The 23,294-nt window shown below is 45.3% G+C and overlaps 1 protein-coding gene across 1 annotated transcript in view; it reads left to right on the forward strand.

Moving 5' to 3' along the window:
• The window catches only part of LOC147620579 (double-strand break repair protein MRE11-like), a 92,195-nt gene that overhangs the window by 46,250 nt on the left and 22,651 nt on the right, over window positions 1–23,294 (forward strand). The window contains exons 6-18 of the mRNA XM_086824818.1: window positions 3,270–3,338; window positions 3,421–3,512; window positions 3,597–3,699; window positions 3,797–3,904; window positions 6,083–6,145; window positions 6,238–6,285; window positions 6,588–6,665; window positions 6,780–6,842; window positions 6,934–6,997; window positions 9,418–9,500; window positions 9,767–9,880; window positions 10,120–10,200; window positions 10,309–10,383. Coding sequence (XP_086680944.1) covers window positions 3,270–3,338; window positions 3,421–3,512; window positions 3,597–3,699; window positions 3,797–3,904; window positions 6,083–6,145; window positions 6,238–6,285; window positions 6,588–6,665; window positions 6,780–6,842; window positions 6,934–6,997; window positions 9,418–9,500; window positions 9,767–9,880; window positions 10,120–10,200; window positions 10,309–10,383 — 1,041 coding nt within the window. The remainder of the gene's footprint in view (window positions 1–3,269; window positions 3,339–3,420; window positions 3,513–3,596; window positions 3,700–3,796; window positions 3,905–6,082; window positions 6,146–6,237; window positions 6,286–6,587; window positions 6,666–6,779; window positions 6,843–6,933; window positions 6,998–9,417; window positions 9,501–9,766; window positions 9,881–10,119; window positions 10,201–10,308; window positions 10,384–23,294) is intronic.

Below are 23,294 nucleotides of genomic sequence, written 5' to 3' on the forward strand. Positions count from 1 at the left end.
ATCGTGTTTTCTGGTGCAGCCGCCCTGGGCCCATATCTGGTAGTCTCCACTCTCAGCTGGTGGGACGAGGTGTGGATGTAGCCGATCGCACATCTCACTCCAAAAGATAGGTGTGTGTCCATGTAGCGTGGGCGGATAATGAAACGATCCTCTGTCAGGCATAGATGATAGGAGGCAAGGTGCATAAGTAGTTCATGCCTTATTATAAGGTACGTTTTAGTGTACAGTACGGTACTGTATCGTACTGTATGGAACTGTACGTGGCAAGTCCCCCCCCCCCCCCCCCCCCCCCCCCCCCCCCCCGCGACTGACCTTTGGCCCAAGATCCTCCCGTAGTTATTGATTTTTCACCGCCCATAGGGCGCCCGCCTTTAGCCGCTTATTTATCCACCTATAGGCGATGCCGCTGAGAAAGCACCAAGGGGGGTTTTGAACCCAAGACCTCTTGGTCCTAGGCAAACACCTTCACCACTTGAGCTATCACCTCATTAGCAAGTACGTGGCAGTTTTTAAAAACATTTTGGGCCAAAAAAAAAACACTAGTCTGGCTACCGTTGCCGATTTTAGCCAACTTATGCAAAGTGCGAACATAGCCATTCCTCTCATTGATACAGACATTGCAGCGAGAGATGATGATGATGCGGTGCCAGCCGCTGTGGTCGCCGCCATTGCAGAGCCAGAGCTGAGAGTATGATAGTGAAGGAAACATGTTGAGAGATGGAGCTCTCATTTTGGTAATTGTGTTGTTGTTGAATGTTCAGAAATGAATTGTTTTTTTTGTATATATATGTTCACTATACAGCATATTTTTTTTGTTTTTATGGACCTTATGTATTTAACGTACCTCAAAATCTCAACCCGTACCTGAATGGATACCGTACCGTACTTTTCCACCTTGATAGGAGGTGATCTCTGTAGAAGGCCATCTTCGTCCCCAGTGGACGACTAGGTGAACTTCATGTCCTATGAGTATCCAGTTTGACAATGTCCTTCCTGATAACCCTGTTCCCCTCTGTGCGGTTGAGAGAAAATGACGGGGCCTCTATGGTGTACTGGAACGGGGGGAGTGTCTCCATCTGCATGTTGTGCATGCCAAACCAAGTGCCTACCTGTGCATACCAACACTCTATATCTCCCTCGAGTGTCAGCTGTCTGGAGGACTCCAGGGCTAGCCGGGGGTATCTATCTAGTGGAAGCTCCCATGGCCTGTGCCAGTATGTCACTGTTTGGAATAGAGCCTTTGTCACTATTGGTGCAGCCCCCATCTCTGCCCACACAATCTCATGTGGCACTGATGGCTTACTTCTAAACATGTGCGAGATCATCGCCACTAGGGGCCTCTCCATTGGCTTCCACCCATCATATACCTCCTCTGTATTTGTCTCGGCTGGCTCTTTCCTCTGTCTCCTCCTGTGGTATAAGCTGGGACCCCAGATGGGGGCACCATACAGTAGTGCAGGTGTAACTAGAGTATCAAATAGCCGAAGCTTCGTCCTCGGCTCCTGAAACTGTATCTGTGAGCATTGCCTCTTTAGCAAGCCAAGGGCTGCATATCCCCTCATCAATCTCTAGAGGGAGAGAGAGAGAGAGATGAAATGAAATGTTATATTAACGTCTTCAAAAGGCCAAAGTGACCTATGAGACCAAAGTTACAACCATGTGACATCTGATACATTGTCTGGAAAAGAAAAGAAAGAACTGAAGGTAAGTATCTAGCCCTACAATACATCAGTATCCGAAAGCAGCAACTAGGGAGAGTGGGAAGCTAATGCTACTAGTCAAAATGGGGTACATGAGTACGTGGATACATGAATACATGAATACATGAATACACGAATATGGGGGAGTACAAAAGTGACAGTGAGTACAACAGTATATGGCTGGAGTGGCAATCATCCTAGGAGCTCTAGCATGGGTCTCTGCCGGATGGCTTGGATATCTGCCATAGTGAGATGCCTAGTCGGACGAGCCCAATGCCTCGCAATGATGCTCTGAATCCTCCGGTGTACGCACCGTCTCCGATGTGAGGATCCGCGAACCCTCGGGCGTCTGGATATCCCCAACTGGATAGCTCTCTCAACTAGAGTCCCATGGGGTGCCTGGTGCTGGGGGCTGTCGGCTGTGTCCCCTCCCGGGTAGTCCCTCTAAAGAAGTCAGTAATTTGTCTCTGTCTGGACTCCCTGCCAGTCGGGCGTCTGCTCCTGATAATGGACTCTCTGAGCCTACGGATCTCCAGGAGATAAAAACCCAAGCATCTCTGATCACAATAGTCCATGACTCTAGCCAGTGGTCCAAATCCCTCTCTGAAAAGGCAATGGTAGCGCCCTTGAATCTCATAATATGCTATGCAGCGACAGATGTAGTGCTCCTCCGTCTCTGGCTCTATCCAACAAATCTGACAAATCTTGTCCCCTGGAGGTATGCCTCTAAATTTGGCTGTCTCTATCTCTAACTGATGTGAAGAGGTGCGGATTTGCCCAATGGCGCACCTCAATCCATGAGACAGATGGGTATCCATGTAGCTCGGTCTAAGTACCAAGCCATCCTCAGTGGTGCGGAGAAGATGGTCTCTATAGAAAGCCATCTTCGTCCCCAACTCTTGTGAGGGCTCTAGCCATGTCCTCCTAGTGTCCAACTGAATGAGGTCTTGTCTGATGACTCTACTAATCTCAGAATGTGTCAAGGTGAGAGAGGGTGACTCCAAAGAGTAGTGGAAGGGTGGAAGTCTGTCTAAACTGAACCCATGGAGCTCAAACCAGGATGCTATCTGTGCATACCAACATGAAGTGTCTCCCTCCATGGCTAGCTGATGAGAGGACTCTAAAGCAAGTTGTGCATACCGGTGTCGGGGAAGCTCCCAGGTGCTATGAATGAAGGACACTGATCTGGCAAGAGCCTCGACTACGATCGGTGGTGCTCCCATCTCGGCTCTGATAATCTCATGGGGTACCGAGGCCTTAGCCCGAACACAAGTGGTCTCTCCATCGATCTCCATCCATCGTATCTGTGTCCTGATCGACTGTGACGATCTAGGCTAGGCCCCCGGATCTGTACTCCATAGGAGGGTGAGGAAGATGCTGGAATATATTTTTTTTTCTAAAAAATTCTCTCAAAAAAGATTTTGTTCGCTAAAATTTCAATACATAAGTCTGTCTTTTCACAAAGGCAAGCCAAAACCCCATTTAACATGGGACTTCAGAGATGAGATTGTGAAGCAGTCGGCACTTGCTTATTTATCGTCAGTGTGTGGTGTGTATGCTTGTGTGCAGGGTGCAACAAAGGTGGCACTGTATGGTTTTGGAAATATTCGTGATGAGCGTCTGAATCGCATGTTTCAGGTCAGAATTTCTGCTCTGCAACAATATAACCACTTGTTAGTCACAATAAGTGCTTGCTCCATGTATTTTTTGATGTCAATAGACTCCTCATGCCGTGCGGTGGATCCGCCCTGAAATGCAAGATGGCTCTTCGGTTTCTGATTGGTTCAACATACTAGTGCTTCATCAAAACAGGTTTTTTTTCGCTATCTTTATTGTTGGCAGAAAGGGCCACCTTGATTTCAAAGAAAAATTCATTTTGTTTCCCCCATGCAACAGGGTGAAAACAAATCCAAAAAATGCGATTAATGAGCATTTTTTGCCACGGTTTCTGGATTTTATAGTCTGGGGGCATGAACATGAATGCTTGGTTGATCCAGAGGTGAGATTGAATCGCCTTTCAAGCCACTTTTCTTGCATTTTTGATGCATTTAATGTTACTGTATGCCCCTCATGATGATGTCGCCGATTTCTTGTAGGAGGTAGCAGGGATGGGGTTTCATTTGTCACAACCAGGGTCTTCTATAGCGACCTCTCTGATTGATGGTGAAGCAAAACCAAAACATGTGCTTTTACTGGAGATAAAGGTACAGTTTTTATCATAATGTGGCAGTTGTAGAATTATAGAGATAACAACCATATGGCTTCAATGAGGTCTTGTGACGTATTGACTGGGTCATATAGGTCTAGAAATGTGTCGGTCTGCTAGGCACTCGGGATGAGTAAGATGGCTTCAATAGGCTATTAATCCCATAAATACAGGTAGGACCATTGTTGGGTGATAGATCTTATCAAAGGCTATTGCTATTTTTTGCCACAATTCTTGCTTCAAAAGGGCAGTAAGGTGGGGTAAGAAGAGTGGACATCTTAGGAAGGTTTTACAAACGGGCGCCTGCCCATGAGGCAGGCCATGAGAGGCTCTACGGGTGCACTGAGAATTGCCCAAGCCTCTGGGCTTCACATCCATTTCGGCAGGGCAGGGGGGGTACTGTGGGCAGCACAGCAGCAAAGAAAGCCATGTGCCGACAATCCAGGAGGTGTCATTGGCTTTTGTGGGACGTCCACATGATTTTTGGGGTTTCACCATTAGATAGCTGGACGCTTTTATCGTGTAGGTGAATGTGATTTGATATGCCAGCAGCCAAGCCTTGGAGGATTGGGCAATGAATCTGAAAGTGTCACATCAGACTTGCTCCAAGTCTTTGCGTTCTTTGTGAACCGGGCTTTAGTCTACAAGCTTGATCGGAATCATCTTGAGGTGCTTTGTGTCTCCATCATTACAGGGTGTTCTCTAAAATCACACAAGGGTTAGCTCTTAAATCACACAAGGGTGCTTACTCTAAAATCACACAAGGGTGCTTTGAAGGTTCATGTCCATCATTACAGAGTTTTTACTCTGAAATCACACAAGAATATGTCAATTATCTATCTCACTCATGAATGTAGGGCTACACACATCCACACATGCCATAGTAATTGGGGTATGGTCAAGGGCTACTCTAAAGGGTATCTGGATGTTACAAGGACTGAGTCATGTTCTGCATTAGAGGGAAGATGTGGGCTACAACCTAAATTATACTAGATTCACTTGCTTGTGGATGATTTGGTCTACGAGGAACACTCTGGTCTTTGTTAATGATGGCATGCAAAGTGTAGATCCTAAGAAAGTTATCTGTATAGTGAAAGCTAACATTGCTGGTCTGGTGAGTGTAAACAGACCGGAGTCAAGAGACAATGAAACTACTCACTAAGAGGATTTTGGATTGAGCAGTTTCTGTGGGTAGTTCTTCTCTTGATTGTTTGAGAAGACTATCCCACAGTTTATATGTATTCCTTTCTTATTATTAATATAAATACATCTTCACTAAAAAAAAATTATACCAGTTTCTGCTGGGTGCAGACATGCAGTAGCCACATCGGCGCACAGGGGTAGATAAAAGTATCCCCCAAGTATGTGTAAGGATTACGCCACCTCTATTCGTTCCCCTATGTATGTGAATTCATGCTTGCTCAATCCCACTCAAGTATGCAAGACCATCACCTTTGTTCTGTGAAGATTTACCTCCAACTCCTTTTGCTCACAAAAGATTTCTAGTGCACTCGTGTATGCAAGACCATCACCTTTATTCTGTGAAAATTTACCTCCAACTACTTTTGCTCACAAAAGATTTCTAGTGCACTCGTTTGCTTTTGAAGATCTTTAATAGAATCGACGGTTAGCACAATATTATCTACATATATCAAAATAGCAACAAGAGCATGTCCCAAATAGAACCAGCCCCCCTCCCCACAGGGCCCCTTCATGAAATAAACTCACACCTCTGCATGACATGCATGCTTACAACAACCATCATAACACAATGTGTGACATCAAAACAGAATGGTAGCTAGTAAACTCACCACCCAACCATAGCTATGTCCGAAGATCCACCCTCAAGCAAGCATGAGGCTAGACTGAAACACGCAAGCACACCAGCGCATGGGTACACAACAGCCATGTGGACACCCAATGGCCACGCAAGAATGCTTGTGATTCGGATATGTAGGCGACCAATGCAATAGACAGATGTCTAATTGCCATGCAAGCACAGACGTCTAATCGCCTTTGTGCGTCCTTTTAGGATTAATACGTTCGTATGTATATATATATTTAATATGCTTACTTACATCAATGATGTTTGTTATGCTGTAGATGTTTACATTTTTTGCTAATGCTTCACATATCAGGATCATAATGCTCTTTGTATGATCAATACTTGATGCAGGGAAGCCAATATCGACCTACAAAAATACCATTGGACTCTGTTAGGGCTTTTGAGTTCACAGAAGTAAGTGAACTATCACGCCGGCAGCAGTATCACTGAAAAGGCAGGGTTAATCTCAAATCAATAAGTTTGTTTTCTCGTTTTTTATCTGCAAGGTTTCCTTAAAGGATGAGGCTGACCTTGATTCAAACGATCCTGAAGCTGTACTCAATCATCTGAGCAAGCTAGTATAACATGTTTTTTGTTTCATTCAAACTCATTCTTTAAAGCAATGGATATATACATGCAGTAGTCAGTGCAGGTCTTTACAACCATCTCCCGTGTGTGTGTGTTTGGGGGGGGGGGGGGGGGGGTTGCGGTGGGCACTATTCGGTGGATGGGGGGAGATCCCCCCAGGAGGGTGGTGAGATCTTCCCTTATATTGGGTGGGAGCTGATTGTAAAGCCGCTTAGAACTTTCAAAAGCCTGCTCTGCATCAAATGACGATGTTGGATCTAAATCACAGGTGCACGACTTGATTAGTCGTGCAAATGGGAAGGTGGTCAGCCGCCCCGAATTGAAGCTTCCATTGATTCGAATAAAGGTTAGCATTTTTTCTTTATACCGGTTCATCAAGGGACTGTAACATAGTTACGTTTTTGGTGTCAAATGGCTAGGTGGCATGTGAATGCTCTTATGTTTTTTTCTTCCTGTGCAGGTAGACTATACGGGATACACAACAATAAACCCTCAGCGTTTTGGGCAAAAATTTGTAGGAAAGGTTAGATATATTTATTTTTTGCTTTGTTATTTGTTTTTGGCTCATCACAATTTCACATTTCATTAGTGTAGACGTTGATTGACTTTGCTAGGTTGCCAACCCTCATGACATCCTGATATTTACCAAGGCGGCAAAGAAGAGACAGGCAGTTGCTGGTAACCTTACGATCTCTCTTTGTGGTCATAAATAAACTAAAAGTGTCGTAGAACAGTGTATTAATTTTTGAAATGTATGGGTGGCTTGCATTGGTGAAGGAGGTCCCTTTTATAGCAACTCACTCCCCACTGCCATAATCCCCCCCCCCCCCCCCCCGCTCCAAAAAAGAAAAACTGAAAAATGCACACGTGTGTGCACATATCCAGAACCCCCTTTGCCCTGGACACTTGTGGGCTGTTCATCCTGTCAACAGCAGGGGACCCAAATGATTGAGTTTTTTCTGCTTGGGCCGCTTTACATTTTCCCAGCCCATAATTTATGCTTACACTGTTAGACACCTGGCCAGGACTTGTTTGGGGCTGTAAACATTCCCTTAACCTTGCCAAACATGCATCATTCCTGGCCAGGACTTGTTTGGGGCTGTAAACATTCCCTTAAAAGTTAACCTTGCCAAACATGCATCATTCTTCCGTTCTGATTTTGTCTCATGTCTAATGCCCAATATTGCTCTTATGTTCCTGGCCTGCACATTATCATAGGCCTTTGCCCAGGTTATAGTTGTGCACCTACACTAATCTAGTGTGTCACTTTGTGGCTGCCTTGTCCCGTTCTCACAGTGGCCTGTGCCTTAGTGGTCGTCTGCATTGTGGTCAACACAGACCATCGTGCTAGGCTCTACTATTGCTGCTTTTACTGTCCTATCAGCATGTGTATACCTATGTATTTTGATGGCACTTGCCGCTTGTGTTATTGTTTCACGATTGATGTCAGAAATAATTACTTTTATAAGGTAAGCAGACAGGTTTTCCAAGGACTTATCTGGCATAGTTTAGAGGTCCTCACCCACACAAGCAGCCAGAGTTGAGGATGATTGGGGCTTGATGGAGGCCAAAAAAGGGTCCAGGCTCCAAATGTGTATAACAGCAGTTGTGGACTCGTAAACCTCACAAAAGTTACCCTGAAACTGCTCCCATTGGCCCATAGTTACCAGGAGTTTCAGAAACGCCTGATTTGAAACGGGTTTCAAAAAGGTTTCAGAAGTTTCATATTTTTTTGAAACGTCCAAAAAATGTTTCATGCAAAAAATGCAAAAATATATATATTTTTCAATATAGAATATACATGAAAATATGTATTTAGGCCATGACCAAGGCTCAAGCGTCCTTGTTGAGATGGTCAACTAGTCACTACTAAGCAAAAAAGGAATGTCAAAAAAAAGTTTCATACAAAAAATCTAAAAAATATAAGTTTAGAATATACATGAAAATATGTATTTAGGCCATGGCCAAGGTTGAAGCGTCCTTCTCAAGATGGTCGACCAGTCATTGGCAGGCAGGAAAGGACGTGCGTGTGCAAGTCGAGTGGCAAGCAACAAGAAAAAATGCGCTTCGGAAATGCGTATGTATGAAACTGACATGTAAAGTTTTTGGGCCTTAAAAATTTTAGGTGAATAAAAAACGAGTTTCATATTCTGAAACGTTTCGGAAAAGTTTCGGTCAGTTTCATATGATTTGTAACGGGTTTCGTTGCTACTATGCATTGGCCACGGACCATATGTGAATGATACCTGTCCATATGGAACTACCACCTTCATGTTGAAAAATCTTAGTTAGATAGATAGAATGTGTTGTTGTAGGTAGAAGTATGATATAGCACCTTTCATTGCAAAGCAGAAGTTTTTGACAGTTGGGGTGGTGGGTGGGTTGAGAGGGAGGGGGGGGGTGGGGGTGGGGGGGTCGCGTATGCATTAGATGGGCAAGATGCACAAGTTTGTTCCAGATGGCATATTTTTGTTAATGAAGTCCTCACAATCCTCACAAGAGAGCTTGTTGAAGGTGAGCGCTTCTCCACGTCAGTGTTCTGAGTAGGACAGAGTGTAGATACTACAGAATGGCAAGCCTACTCAGAACTGAGAGGCTATCAATTACAGCTTGAAAAATCTCTCTCTTCTAAAATGAGACAACATCCTTGGGTCCCCCGTGCATAGGCCACCCGACCCCTAGCATCAGACCACGGTCATGACAATAGTTAAATGCTTTCCTTCAGCCAGAGCCCCCCATAGTGCCTAGATGGTGCTGTAAGTTCCAGGTGCAGTTCTTTCCCCTCTCCCTGATGTACAGTCTACCTCTTAGAGTGACAAATTTGTTTCCATGATAGGCTGTAATTAGATCATCCCTCTTCCTATTCTTGAGCAGCTACACAAGGGAGACTCTCAGCCCTGCAATGCCCTCAGAGGTATTTCTTTTTACATTTTTTGGGCAGCCGCTGTGCCTGCCTGTTGCTTTGCCCACACTTGGTTGGTCCCTTTCCAGTTATTTGCCTATTGTTATGCAGATGAAAAGGGATTGCTTTGAATTGCAAACAAAGTTGTGCTCATAAACTCAAACTTACGAAGGCTGTCCTGTATAATTTGAGGCAGATAAGGACCAAGAAAAGGAGCTTCTAAGGCCAGAGGAGTTGAATCAGCAAAATATTGAGGCTCTTGTTGCCGAAAGCAACTTGGTAAATCAAACCTTCTTTTTTTGGACTTCCATATATTTTTTTCCCAATGCTATGGTTTGAAAAATACTATGGTGGGCTGTGTCTAGCTTGGAAATTAAGTGGTGGATTGATAGGTACACTCACTGATTGATTGATAAGTACATTCACTTATTGATCAAGTGGTTGGTTGATAAGTACACAAAAAATTCTTCAGTTTCGGTCTTGTTTTTGATGATTTTCGGAGAGACAAAACACTAGCTAGAGGTGATGTTTCTTTTAATTCGCAGAAAATGGAGATTCTGCCTGTCAATGATCTCGATGTGGCATTACATGAATTTGTCAACAAAGATGACAAGCAGGCCTTCTACACTTGTGTACAGCATAACCTTGAAGAAACAAGGGCATGCCCACCAGCCTCAGCTCTTCTGTTACTTGGCAGTGTTTTTTTCTTTGGTTCAGAGTTATATATATTATGTATGATGTTGAGGTTTGAATTCACAACTTGAATGTATTTCTGATGAGGAAAAGCATTGAAATGTGGCAGAGTCTGTTGATGGGAACTGGAGTTTTTGCATAGAGGATTGCGTGTGATTATTCTAATCAATTATGTTCTTGTAATCGGTTGTTTATTGTTGGACAGGCTAAGCTTGTTGAAGAGGCTGATGTGCTGCAAATCAAGGAGGAGAAGGATTTAGTTGAGAAAGTGAGCCAATGCATGCAGGTAAGCATGGAGGAACATTAGTTTTTTTCCTCATGTGTCAAGCAATGCTTTTTGTTGTTATTAGCAGAAGCTAGATTGGTATTAACTGTGTTTTGAAAATTCCATTAGGAGCGTGTATTGAAAGGTGGTTCTTCTACAAAAACTGTGCCATCTGCACCAACAAGAAGTAGCACCTACACACAGGTAAAAACTTTTATATGGAGCCGCTGATGGAGTACACACACACACCCCCACCCACCCATGCCCCTATTTTCTTTTGTGATACATGATGATGTATATATTTTGAGGAAATATTTGTTTTCTAATAAAAAAGACGGTCCTTCCACCCTTTTTAGCTGCACGTGGAATCTCTCTCTCTCTTTCTTGCTACCTTTCCACGTGACGTAGCTGAGGGAGACCTCTCGGCCATACTCATTAGCCCCATGCTTGATATTTTGGAGAGTGGTATACTTATTATTGGGGGCTGATGCTCGTCTCATGTTCCATGTTCCTGGTATTCCATGATGAGTTTCCATGAACAGTTTTGTATCACCCCAGTGAGATGGCTATGTCTTGTTTCTGTTTTATTTTCCATCTCATGATGAGATATGCCATGGACATTATTGTATCACTTCGATCTCATAGGTCCATTGGGTCTTTAGTAGACGCTTAATATATCTTTCTTTCTTACCCCCGCCCACACCCCCTCCTCCACCACCCCCTCCCGTCCCCCTGCGCACATGATGGGGCAGGGTTTATGAGGCCAAGGATATACTTCACCTAGTCACATGGAATTGCAATGGGACTTTATGGTCCGACTAAGGTGGCTTCACTGAGTCTCATACAGGGGGAGATATCATTTTTGTACAGAGACTCATCAGAGCCGAGAAAGGGGGCTACCTGAGGTTTTGGGATACTCATGGGAGTCAGCATATAGAGGGCAGTCACAAACCACTTTTTTTTTTTTTTTGGGGGGGGGGGGGGGGGGGGGTTAGGGGGAGTGTTACAAGACACCGAGCGAACATAACTGAGACACTGAGCGAACATAACTGAGCAAGCCCCAAACTCGAGCGACCGCAAAAACCATGTAGTGCTCTAGGTGATACGATCTAAACCTCGATGTCAATGTGGTGTTGGAGATATGGTGTTTTGGTTATGATGTCCCTAGTCAATGACCTCGACTAGGGACAGGGTCAACTGAGGGTCAAGAGTGGTCAGTTAGTGTTAGCTGAGTGTTGGGATAAGTTAGCTGAAAGTGTAAAAGGGTAGAAATAAGACTTTAGGATTGAGAGGAAGCCATTTAGGGTCAAATTTGACAACGAGAAGTCTATCAGAGTCAAACAAGAGTTTTGTGAGGTAGAGGATGTCAAACAGGGTCAGCTGGAGGTCAACTAATGTTAGATAAGGGATTGTAGTGCTGAAGCATTGTGGGATCTAAGGTGTTTGAGGGTTTGTAAGTGTCAGAGGACACAAAAGTGGAAAGGTCTGAAGTGAGCTGGGTTAGTATAGTATATAATATCCCCGAGACGGTCAATCTTCAAGAGATCTCCATATCACATGCGTTCAAGCCCCTATATATAAATCCCCTTCTTACATTTTTTTTTTGTTTTTAAAGGAACCCCTATTGTATACAAGCTCCTTTTTATAAAAGGGTCTAATGTATGTATACATGTATCCTTCCATATTTTTTCATTGCAATTTCACTCACCCATTTCCATATTAGGTTGTGGATCTTTAAATAGCCAATACAAATAAACTCTTCATCTTCCTCCTTCAAGCAAACCTTCCTCTTCCAAGCAAACCTCCATCTTCAAGATTCATAATCTAAGCTCAATCATCTCCACCTCTCCCATGTGAATCCTCAATCATCTCCACCTCCCATGCGAAACTTTCTTCATTGCTTACATCATTGAATTCACCTTTTTGTCCATTTACTTTTATCCACTTACGTTCACTAATGTGGCAAATAACATACAACCTTTGATGTGTGATAAAATACGCATAAATATAAATCCATTCACAAAAGAATTACGAGATTCTAGATCCTTTACAAATTGCCACATAGGGTAAGTAGAAACGTGGCCGAGTTTACAAGCGTGGCCTTTGCCAAGCGATGGTGGCCAATAGTGTTGGGAAGCAACGCGGGCTGCTTCCCATGACCATTGGCCATGGCTTGGCTATGGAAGGCATTGTAATTTTGTTCATGCATAGTATATATACATATAGATCCCATAGATTTTGCTTATGCCATCATGCATGGAATGCACACATATTGTACCCATAATACAATCAATACATGGCCATGATTGTGCAAGAAGCAACACTATTGGCCATGGCTTGGCAAAGGCTTTGCCATCATGCATTGTATATATACTATAGACTCCATAGATTTTGCTTCTGCCATCATGCATGGCATACATACATATTGGACCCATAATACAATTATTCTTGCCAAAAAACCACCAATGTTAGCAAAAAGGAAAACACTCCCATGCTCTCCATGATACCTGGTTTTTGGGGTCGCTGTCGATACCCCGGTGGTGCAGTTGAGACTTTTATATGGTTCTGCAACTCCACTAGCACACACTCATGAGTTGTGGATATGTCCAAGGTCTTGGGGCCACTGGTCCAGCTCGTGGAGTTTGGCTAGTTGCCACCGAGACAAGCCTCACCATCGTTGAGATTGAAGATCTTCATGCAAGTGGTTTTGTTTTGAAGAGAGGAAGCTCAACCTTCAATCAGTAGAGAGATCACCACACCACTCCAAGGTCAGTCAGTGGTGTACGTCCTAAAAATAGAGACGGCAAGGTAGTTCGTTGGAGGGAGAAGTTGACAAAGGAGTTCAATGAAAAAATTGAGAAGGGTAAAAATCTCTCGGTTGAAGTGGTGTTGGATGGAAGTAAGTTTTGGGTTTTGGTTGTTTGTCCGTGATTTGGTCCTTTGAAATCCTCATAGACTATTTATGCATAGAGTGATTTAGGTCGAATGTACCTTGTTTTGAGGTGTTCCACATCAGTGGATTTTTATTTTTTGCAATGAATCTCTGCTGTAAAAAATTGCTTCTATGAGGACTCGGGAGGAATATGAAGGCAAGTGAGAGTTCCACTGTAGTGTTGGATGATTCCTGTATGGCGGCGGCCCCAATACGGTCAATTAGTTATGGGGTTTCCTGCTCGTGTCTCATATCTGAGATTTCACTATCCCACCCCCTCCCATAGCAGTTGACCATACTTCTCGCTTTCACAATCTCTTGCCCCTCTATACCACCCACTCAGGATCCCTCCCATTTTTTTTACCTCACCCGCATTCACTTCCATCATGATCTTGACTCCATCTATGAAGGTCACCTATCCCGCTGCACTTCAACACTTGATCTTACATTGCCCATATCCACACTTACATCACAACTCTCTTCCATAATCCATGATTGCGCATGCTAGCTTCCCTTTATACCACCTGCTCCACTGCCAAACCACCCATAGGATCATAGCCACAAAAAAAGGTGGTATGACGATGAATGAAGGAACATGTCTTGATCTCGGCACGTGAAATGCAGAGAATCTTTTTCGACCTGCACGAAGAAGCGTGCATTCCTAGCCAAATAGGAACATGAGTTGTACCACCTCTTTTTGAGCAAGGATAACTCGAACACATGGCACATTCTGGAGGAAAAGAAAGCCCCAACACCCATCACCGATCCTCTACGTTGGGAAGCCTATGCTCGACAGCTTATGATGTCCCATATCAGCCCACACCTCATATTACCCACATCTCATGCTCCACATCATCTATTCTTTTCAAAATTGTCAATGTTAAGAGGGCTCTATTAAAGCTGCATAATGTGGCAGGGCGAAAGATCAAAAAGAGCATTTCGCATGTGGAAATCATATATTAGCCCCCATTCTTGTAGAACTCTTTAATAGATCCCTTTGTGAAGGCTCACGCCACCCAACTCCCCCCCCCCACGCGGGAAAGAAAAAGGGACCACAAACACCATTTTTCTTTTCATAAAGCTGGAGACCCCATGGATCTGAATAATTTTAGGACTACCACGATTGGCCATGCAATGGTCAAGATTTTTGGGGCTGTACTAGAGTCTAAGATCAACTTCTTGGTAGGGAGGGGCTTGGACACAAAGCATTGGGGCAGGTAGGCTTCATGAAAAACTACTCCACACTTGATCACATCTTTACCTTACGAGCCATCATAGAAGAGGCAAGGGCATGGAAATATCATGAATATTGCTGCTCTGTGGATTTCTGCAAAGCCTTTGACCCTGTGCCTCCATCCCACTTGTTAGAATGATTGCAGTCCAGTTTCCACCAGACATGATATGGGCCTTGGTGGCTTTATATGAGGCAGTGACTGGCAAAGTACGGGCACCAGGGGACTCTCTGAAGATATCTGCAACACTACTGGGGTCAACTGAGCAAAGTAGTCCCCTTCGTGGACTTAGGAGACCCTATCTCTATTATAGTAAAGGGTACACAGGCAAAAGTCTCCTATATGGACAACAATGAGAAAATAGCAGTGATGAAGCAAACAAGGTCTCTCCAAGGGACAAAGGTATGGATAGCTGATGAACTCACCCCGCTACAACTCAAGAACAAATCGGTAGAGCTGAATAAAGTTAAAGAAGCAAGAAAGAATGGCAAATGGGCAATATACAGAGGAGGACAAGCAATCATTAAAGAATTCCGTACCCCACCCCCCTAAAGAGCAAATCCATCCATGGATGAAATATAGCTATTTTTATTTTGAACCTCAATTTCACCCATTGTAACTTAAACTCTTAAGAGTCTTAAGAGTACATTTTGAGTTATTTTTTTTCAGTTTTATGCCTCTTTGGCATCGATACCCAAAGTGGAATGTAAATGGATGTACCTGATCTGTCCCATAGGTCGGATTCGGCCTCCCGTGGACGTTAATATAACTTTCTTTCTTTCTTCTTTCTTTCTCCCACACTATTTGGTTTGTATATGGTTACAACTAGTCTATCTTTCTCATACAGAGGAGCCTAGGTTGAGATTGTGTCATCTCATGTGTACCTTGGGGTTAATTTTACATGCTTGACCTTTTCCATGAGGCCAGTTGCTGATGCATGTTTTGCAAGAGGATATGCATCCCTAGCCTGCCTAGAGAGGCAGTGTTTCCAGGCCCATTCCCAGGAACCCCGCACCAAATGTCGCGCCTAGTGTGATGTATGGGGCCCCCTGCTGGGAAGAACCAGATCTTGGTGAGGCAACCTGGAAGAGCATATAGGGACTCCAGGTAATGATGCTCTCACAAGTAAGCCATTTGTGTCACATGAGATTGTGCTTGTAGAGTTTGGAGCCACCCCTTTGGTCATACATAGACGCTCTCTTTCAGACCATTACTTATTTTCATAATGTATACACACTTGACAGTGAACGTCTATCAAAGATTGCAGCTACATCAGGATGGACGTGATAGATTGTGGTACTGTGAGGTGGTTGATTAGTTTGGAAGGCACAGCCTGCAGATGGACCCCCTTCTTCCCTTCCAGTACAGCTTGGGTTCTCCACGGTACTGTGAGGTGGTTGATTGGTTTGGAAGGCACAGCCTGCAGATGGACCCCCTTCTTCCCTTCCAGTACAGCTTTGGTTCTCCATTTTGGATCTCTCACGGCAAGAGATCAGCCGCCTCATTTGGTTGGATTTGCTAGGGCTCATGGGTTTCCCCAACCAGCTCACCATAAAACCTGAGTGTCACATAGCATTTTTTGAGACTTTCTGAGGTACTTACAGATGCACATGTCGCATGCATGTGGATAGCGATCTTCTTATTGCCTTAAGGTTGAGTCTGGCAGAGTGGAGATGCCAACCCTACTACGAAGTTTGAGAAAGATTTCATTCTCTTCTGGGACAGATTCTTTTGCTATCACAATTTTGCACCTAATGCATGATTAAGCATAGCTTTGATCACAGGATGTGTATCCAGCTTGGCTTTGTCATCTCATCAAGCTTTGGCTGGATGTGGCTTGTCTCTAGCTTGGCTAGGACAACCATGGTGGTGTGTCACTAGCTTGGCTAGGGCCCCACGCATGTGTCTACTAGCTTGGCTTTTGGTCCAGGGCAGGTATAAGAATAGGGAACATGGGAGCTCCAAGTTTTCATATGCATATGCATCTCATACCTGCTTGGCTGGTCAGATGATTTGCGAGATGCGTGCCTTGTTTTCGTGTCTTGCATGTGATGCCGTGGGTCAGCCTTGTGGTGCCGGGGATGCCGGGAACTACTGGCTTTGAGACCGTGTGTGTGCCATTATACTGTGACAGGTGGTTTTTATTTTTGCAGGGTTTTGAAGCTGGTCCAAAAACTCAATTTTTAACACATGCCCAGATTTAAACCATGTGTGGACACCCATGACACTTGTCAAGCTAGTTTGGACACTTGTTATGCAATTTTGAACATTTGGCAAGCAATGCATGTATGTTTTGACACCTCTCCTTCTCTCCCACTCCATGAGCTAGTCTTTCTCTCTCTGTCTCTCTCACCCCCAGCACCTGCACAACCTCCCTACATGCTGTCCAAACTGATTTTCAGCTGTTTCACCTACTCCCCCTTGGTGTTTGGAGCTCCTGTACACTCTCTACTTGCTGCCTAGCTGTTTTGACGCGACAAAACCCTTATTTTCAGCAGCTGATTTGCTCTGCAAGATCCCTAGGTGTCTTGGGATCCGTGCTTGGCAATTTCATTGCGTAAAGAGTTCCTTAGGAGGTGCCTAGTTCCTTGTGAAGTACTCTTCGTTAAAATTTCAGATTTTCATGTGACAAATTGTTCCATTTTAAGATTAATAATCCTTCTGAAGATCATGGATAGCTTCTATTGGGTATTTCAGAGGTGGTTGGTGTGAACACCCCCCCTATGGGTGTGAACAGCTCTTATTAAATAAAAGTCTAGGTCAAAAGATAAGCCTTGATGCCTATAAAAGCTTGTACTTGGGTGGTTCTAAACTTCTATCATAACATGGAGTATTGCCTTCGTGCCACCGTCTTGGCCAGCTTCAGGCCATTTCTGCCTCTAGCCCGATAGACCCCATGATAGGGTGCCAACAGGGCTGAGCTGAGCACTGCCAACACCACCACCTCCGCTGGCGGGGTGGACCGAGGGTGCAAGAAGATCGGCTGAGCTGCCGGCCCTCCAGGCGGACCTGCCCCTCGCAAGTTGTTGCTGGGCCAACCTTTCTTTTGCCTCCCAGTTTTGCTTTTTTTTTTTTCCGCCCGCCATCTTGCCCAGTTTTCCCTGTTCGTGCCTCTCCCCTACACTGTCCATTTTTCCTGTTCGTGCCTCTCCCCTGCAATGTTTATTTTTCCTGTTTGCGCCTCTCTCTTGTGCTTGCTCGAAGCCTTCCACCTCTCCTTCCAGTTTGCTGCTGGACCCTTTCTGTCTGCTCAGACAGTATCGCACCCTTGCTCTGAAGATCACATTGCTACTGTTGTGCTCCCATCTGCTTAAACGGTATCGCACCCCCGACTTCCTCATGACTTCCTCATTGGTATGGACCACTGGCTGCTGTACCTGCTGCGAAACTGTCGTTCTATCATCAATTCGACGGTAAATTTTGGGGCTTTTCCGAACTGTTTCATATTTGTCAAAACTAATAGCAGCAACAAAGCAAAAAAATTAGGGTTTTTCTAAAATCAGAGAACTGGGCTCATTCCTACAACATTAAATTTGGGGATCGTATAAAAAATCTACATCATACCCCTATGAGTACCAGCAATAGACAGGTTCTCTACTTGGCAGAGCAATATGCAGCTTTTACTGATGCGTGAGGGAGTCTGGGAGATGATCTCGGGCGACGACGAAGATCGAGACGACATTGTGCTAGAAAAGCAGAAGATATGGCGACAATGCAATGAGCGAGCTATCACCTTGATTTGCCTAAGCCTTTCAGATTCTTTGGTGCACCATATTGACATCAGAATCCAGATCAACAACAAAGGAAATCTGGGCGAAGCTGGAAAGCATCTTTGGGAACAAAATCACTAACTCAAAAGTTTATTTAAAGCTCAAATTTTATGATCTCAGAATGCATGAAAACGACGATTTAAGTGATCTTTTGGCCAAATTTGGGTCAATTAGTCGGTCTTAAATGTGAGCTAGAAGATGAAGACAAAGTGGTTGTGCTCATCAAGAGCATGTGAGAGTTAATACGGTTTGAACAAACCTTGGAGATCCTTCGTGTAGCAACACCAAAGTTTGAAGATCTAGTTGCCTTGCTCCCCGAAAAGGATAAAAGAATCAAAGAAAACTAGCAAGCCAGCAACAATACTAACTATGACTGGGATTGGGAGAGTTTTATGATTTGGCTCATCCCCTTGTTGCTCTTTAGGCATGATCTTCCTTTGTGATCGGGTGATCATTGTGGCGGCTGGTGGATCCTCATGAGCAGATGTTGTGGGTGTGACGGACACTCCAAGAGTGGGAGAGGAAGGTTGGCAAGTGGACGGAGGATGTCCTATGGACGAAGGATGTACTAAGTGGGTGGTGGGGGTTGGAAATGTGAAGTCGGAGGAAGTGGATGCCCTTTGCTTGGGACAATCCCGTGTATAATGATCCTTGGATCTAGACAATGCTGACAAGGTGGAGCACTTCTCTAGCACTGGACAGAAAGAGCACCAAGAAGGCATTGTCCCGCTCAAGGCCCCGGCTCTTGCAAATGGAGATGAACTGTCGGATGTGGTCATCCACATCCTCAGTGGATGATCCTTTGAAGGTGGAAAGCTTGACGTTGACTGAGCCTAGCACTGTGGAAAGAGGTCCTAGGAGGATTGGTTGGTCAGGAGGGTTGGCTAGGCCTCCCGCGTTGTTGCCGAGGGTGGGATTACCAAGGTTAGCTGCCATAGGAAGAGGTGGAAGAGGGTCTCTAGGTGGTACGTAGTTGAACCACTTCCGACTGTAGCAGTGTATCGAGAGAGGATTTTTGGATGGGTTGACCAAGCTACCACGGGAGCGTGTATTGGGCATGCAGAGAGGATGCAATGCAAAGAGAGGACGGAACATAGAGGGAAGGGTGAGCTAGCAGGACTCCCAGTTTCGAGAGTCCCTCCGGGCGTGCCAAATTTAAGTGTACTCGTAGTAGGGCTGGTTGCCTGGCACACTAAGTGGTGGCTCTCCTTTGGATAGTATGTCCGGAGTCCTCGATGCTCACAGTGCAACACAAATGATAGTAGTCTGCGAAAGGAACGAGAACCCTTGCACTACTTAGAGAACACTGATACATGTCCTTCACTGTACCGTGCACACTCAGCAGAGGTCATAGTGAAGATGAGGACACAACTCAAGCTCAAGCTGATGACAAGTGACTGTAAAACATAGGGTACAAGTGGTATGAAGGATGAGCATGAAGGATGTCCTTCAGAATGATGGTGAGGGATGCAGGATAAAGGATGTCCTCGAAGATGGGATAAAAAGGTGGCCTCCAAGATGGGTCAAGGGGCCATATATGCCTGAGGCCGAGTCGGTGGCATCTCCTATCTTTGGTGGATGCCTTGAGGTGGCAGCGTAGCCTTTGGTAGAATCTCTTATCTCTAGGAGATGCCGTACTGCCCGGCATTCCTCATCATACCAGCTATGGTGTGGCATGGATCCACAAGCGGGATTTGAGGAAGAATGATGGCTGGTGGGACAAGAGTTACTGGCAGCATCATGTAGGTGGTCAGAAAGCTGAGTAGCAATAATAGAGAGAGGTGGTGAGAGATCAATAGTTGAGAGGTATGAATCAAGGTTGGATTGGTCCAGCTTTGACCCGTTACATTCATGATTTCCATATCTTCACACCACCCCTTCTTGGCAATCATGAATTCCTCACCTTCTCCATAGCCATTTCTGCCAGCCCTTACCCCCAGTCCATCATTCACCAAGGTACACTTTGATCATGCCCTTGATGGAGTCTGGAGCCCATGAGATAATCCACCGTACTGGAACCTCCTTTATAGGTAAAGCAAGTGAGGTGACCCGAGGGGCCATTGGGCCATCCCATTGAAGATGACCAGCCCATGTGCTGATCCCATCTTTAAGAAGAACCTGCCAAAGGCTGTGACGGGACTGACATCCTGTGACACTCTCTGGAAGCCCATCTCTTGCATATCCACATCTCATAAGAGAAAGTCATCTCCCCAAAACTCAAAGAAACTAGTTTGGGAGCTCTGAGTGCGTGCATTGAAGTCCCCCAACAATAGGATATCTCCCTGTGTAGAGAACTCCAAGATGTCAGCATACATGTCTAGAAATGGAAATAACTCATCAGTGGGTGAAAATCTGGAAGTGTCAGTTGGGAAGTAGCAAATGGCTATGAAGATGGGCTTGCCTCTTGACCGGTGAAGCTTGAGCCACATGTAGCGTGCCTGCTTGTCTTTGCGAGCCACTGAAATGATGCTGGGGAGGTGTGGCTTAAAGAGGACGGCCCACTCCTCCCGAACCTCGAACTCCCCACATGTCCATGTCTCCTCCACATGTCCTGTCTGTGTCTCCCTGGGGCAAGGTTGGTTGCCCGGCACACCAAGTGGTGGCTCTTCTCTGGGACAGTATGTCCAGAGTCCTCGATGCTCACAGCGCAACACAGAAGACACTATGGAGCGGAACACAACACAAGAAGAGACAAGTCTGCGAAAGGAATGAGAACACTTGCACTACTTAGAGAACACTGATACATGCCCTTCACTGTACCGTGCACACTTAGCAGAGGTCACAGTGAAGAGGACGACATAGCTCAAGCTCAAGCTGATGAGAAGTGACTGTAGAACATAGGGTACAAGTGGGATTAAGGATGAGCATGAAGGATGTCCTTCGGGATGATGGTGAGGGATGTAGGATAAAGGATGTCCTCCAAGATGGGATAAAAAGGATGAACTCCAAGATGGGTCAAGGGGCCATATATGCATGAGGCCGAGTCGGTGGCATCTCCTATCTTCGGTGGATGCCTTGAGGTGGCAGCATAGCCTTTGGTAAAATCTCTATCGCTAGGAGATGCCGTTGGAGTGTCAGTTGGTGCCGTCAGTGCTGTTGGAGTCTTCAATGCTCCGTGCACCTCTTTGTGTTAGTTGTGGTGGTGCATCTCTGCTTCGGATGATCCCAAATGCTTGGTGCCTCCGTTGACTCACTGTGATGGTGTGGCAGTGTGACAGTCTGTGTGGGCACCCTTGGTGGCTACACTCCCACACGTATCCAGAGATCTGTGGTAGCCCCCTCTCAGGACTCTGGTGAGTCTCAGTGTAGAAGACCATGTCCCTGCCTGTGTAAGTGTCTAAGAAACCTCCGAGGTTTGACCATAGCGTGCTATTGCAATTCCATACAGCGATATGTATGCCATGTGTGGTCCCACAGACCCCACGTCCCTATTTGGGCTGCGAGTCTAAGATGATGGAGCGGCCATCTCTCCAAATTGCCCATTTGCCCGCCTTGCGAGCTTCTAGAATGGCTGGCATGGCTGCCCTTCTTTGTTCGAGTTGAAGTGGCTTGAGGTCATCCCCAAAGATCACTTGGGGTGTAATACCTTTGAGATTCCTCTGGTGTTTAAGGAAGTCATTCTTGGTTTGCATGTCCTTGAACTTCAAAAGAGGAGGCTGCTGACCCGCCATGCATCAATGAAGGGTGGGGGTCCCTCAATCTTCAGCATGTCAAACAAACCAGCTCCATCCTCTTTGGGAGAGGACCCTCTCTTCAATCCGGTGACTCGCACATTGAAGGCTTTGGCCTGCCTCTTCTTCGCCTCTTCTAAGGTGTCAATCATGGCTTTGGTGCTGTCCATGGGTTTATGCTTTCGTACCACCTCTACCTATGAAGAGGCTTCTTCTAGCCTCTCTTGAATTGCAGCAGTTGCTCCATTTATCTCGGATTTGGTGCCAGCCACTTCTTCTTTTGTGGCTGCTACCTCTTGTGTGGCATTCTCCATGGCATGCCTGGCTGTTTGCAGCTCTGTGTGGAGGTGTTCATTGGCTGCCTTGAGATCGGCAAGCTTGTTCTTTAGCTCCTCGACTATATAAGGAGTTCCCCCTTGTCCCTTTCAGCCCTTAAGGAGTTAACAATGGCATGTAGAAGTTCCATCTTTTCATTGTTTTTGGTCTGTTGCTTCAGTTCTTGGATCTCCTGCTTTAGGGTAGTGATATATGCATCTTTGACTTCTCTATCTCCTTAATCTCACAAAATTGTTATTCGTGACTGTTAAATGTTCTATCTGCGATCTTCTTATTGTCTAATGTGAGGGATTTCAAGTTATCTGCAACCTTGTTGAGGTCTTCCTGGAATCCCATGTCTGCAGCACTTGTCACAGCTGGGAGTGCATGTTACGATGTAGAAAAACCCCAAGCTGCAGTGGGAGCTTCTTGAAGAAAGATCGCCAAAGCCAGCACAAACTCGGCACATGCAACTGCCCTCTTGTAGGCAATGTAAAGGAGGGGAGAGGGGGCAGCGAAGCGAGAGGCCAGCAAAGAGAGAGAAGGGAGAGGGGGCAGCGAAGAGATAGAAATCAAGTAACTTCGAAGAGAGAGAAAGAGGCGCAGGTTTGAAACCTGAAAACCTAAAACGACCAACAGAAAAACCCTAAAGAACCGAATTGCAACAGCAGCGAAACCCTAAAAATGACCTTCAGGAAAGCAGCGAAACCCTTAAAAACGACTTGCAGCAGTAGTGAAATCCTAAAATGACCCATCTAGAGAGAGAGAGAGAAAGAAAGAAAGATATATTAAGCATCTACTAAAGACCCAATGGGCCTATGAGACCAAAGTGATACAATAATGTCCATGGCATATCTCATCATGGAATGGAAAATAAAACAGAAAGAAAACATAAACATAGCTATCTCACTAGGGTGATACAAAACTGTCTAGGGAAACTCATCATGGAATACTAAGAACATAGAAACATGAGAGCAACATCAGCTCCCAATAGATGGTATACCACTCTCCAAAATATCAAGCATGGGGCTAATGAGTATGGCCGAGAGGTCTCCCTCAGCTATGTCACGTGGAAAGGTAGCTCGATGGCAGTGGAGCATATCGGTATGTGTGGATCAGCTTGAGGACGGTCCACAAGATGGAGATTTCACACCAAGCAAGGTGGAAATCTCAAGCAATCAGGAAGCCTGTGCTG

The sequence above is a fragment of the Cibotium barometz genome, chromosome 31 (assembly GCF_041138505.1).
Source record: "Cibotium barometz isolate CiBa-2024 chromosome 31, ASM4113850v1, whole genome shotgun sequence".
Taxonomy (NCBI): Eukaryota; Viridiplantae; Streptophyta; class Polypodiopsida; order Cyatheales; family Cibotiaceae; genus Cibotium; species Cibotium barometz.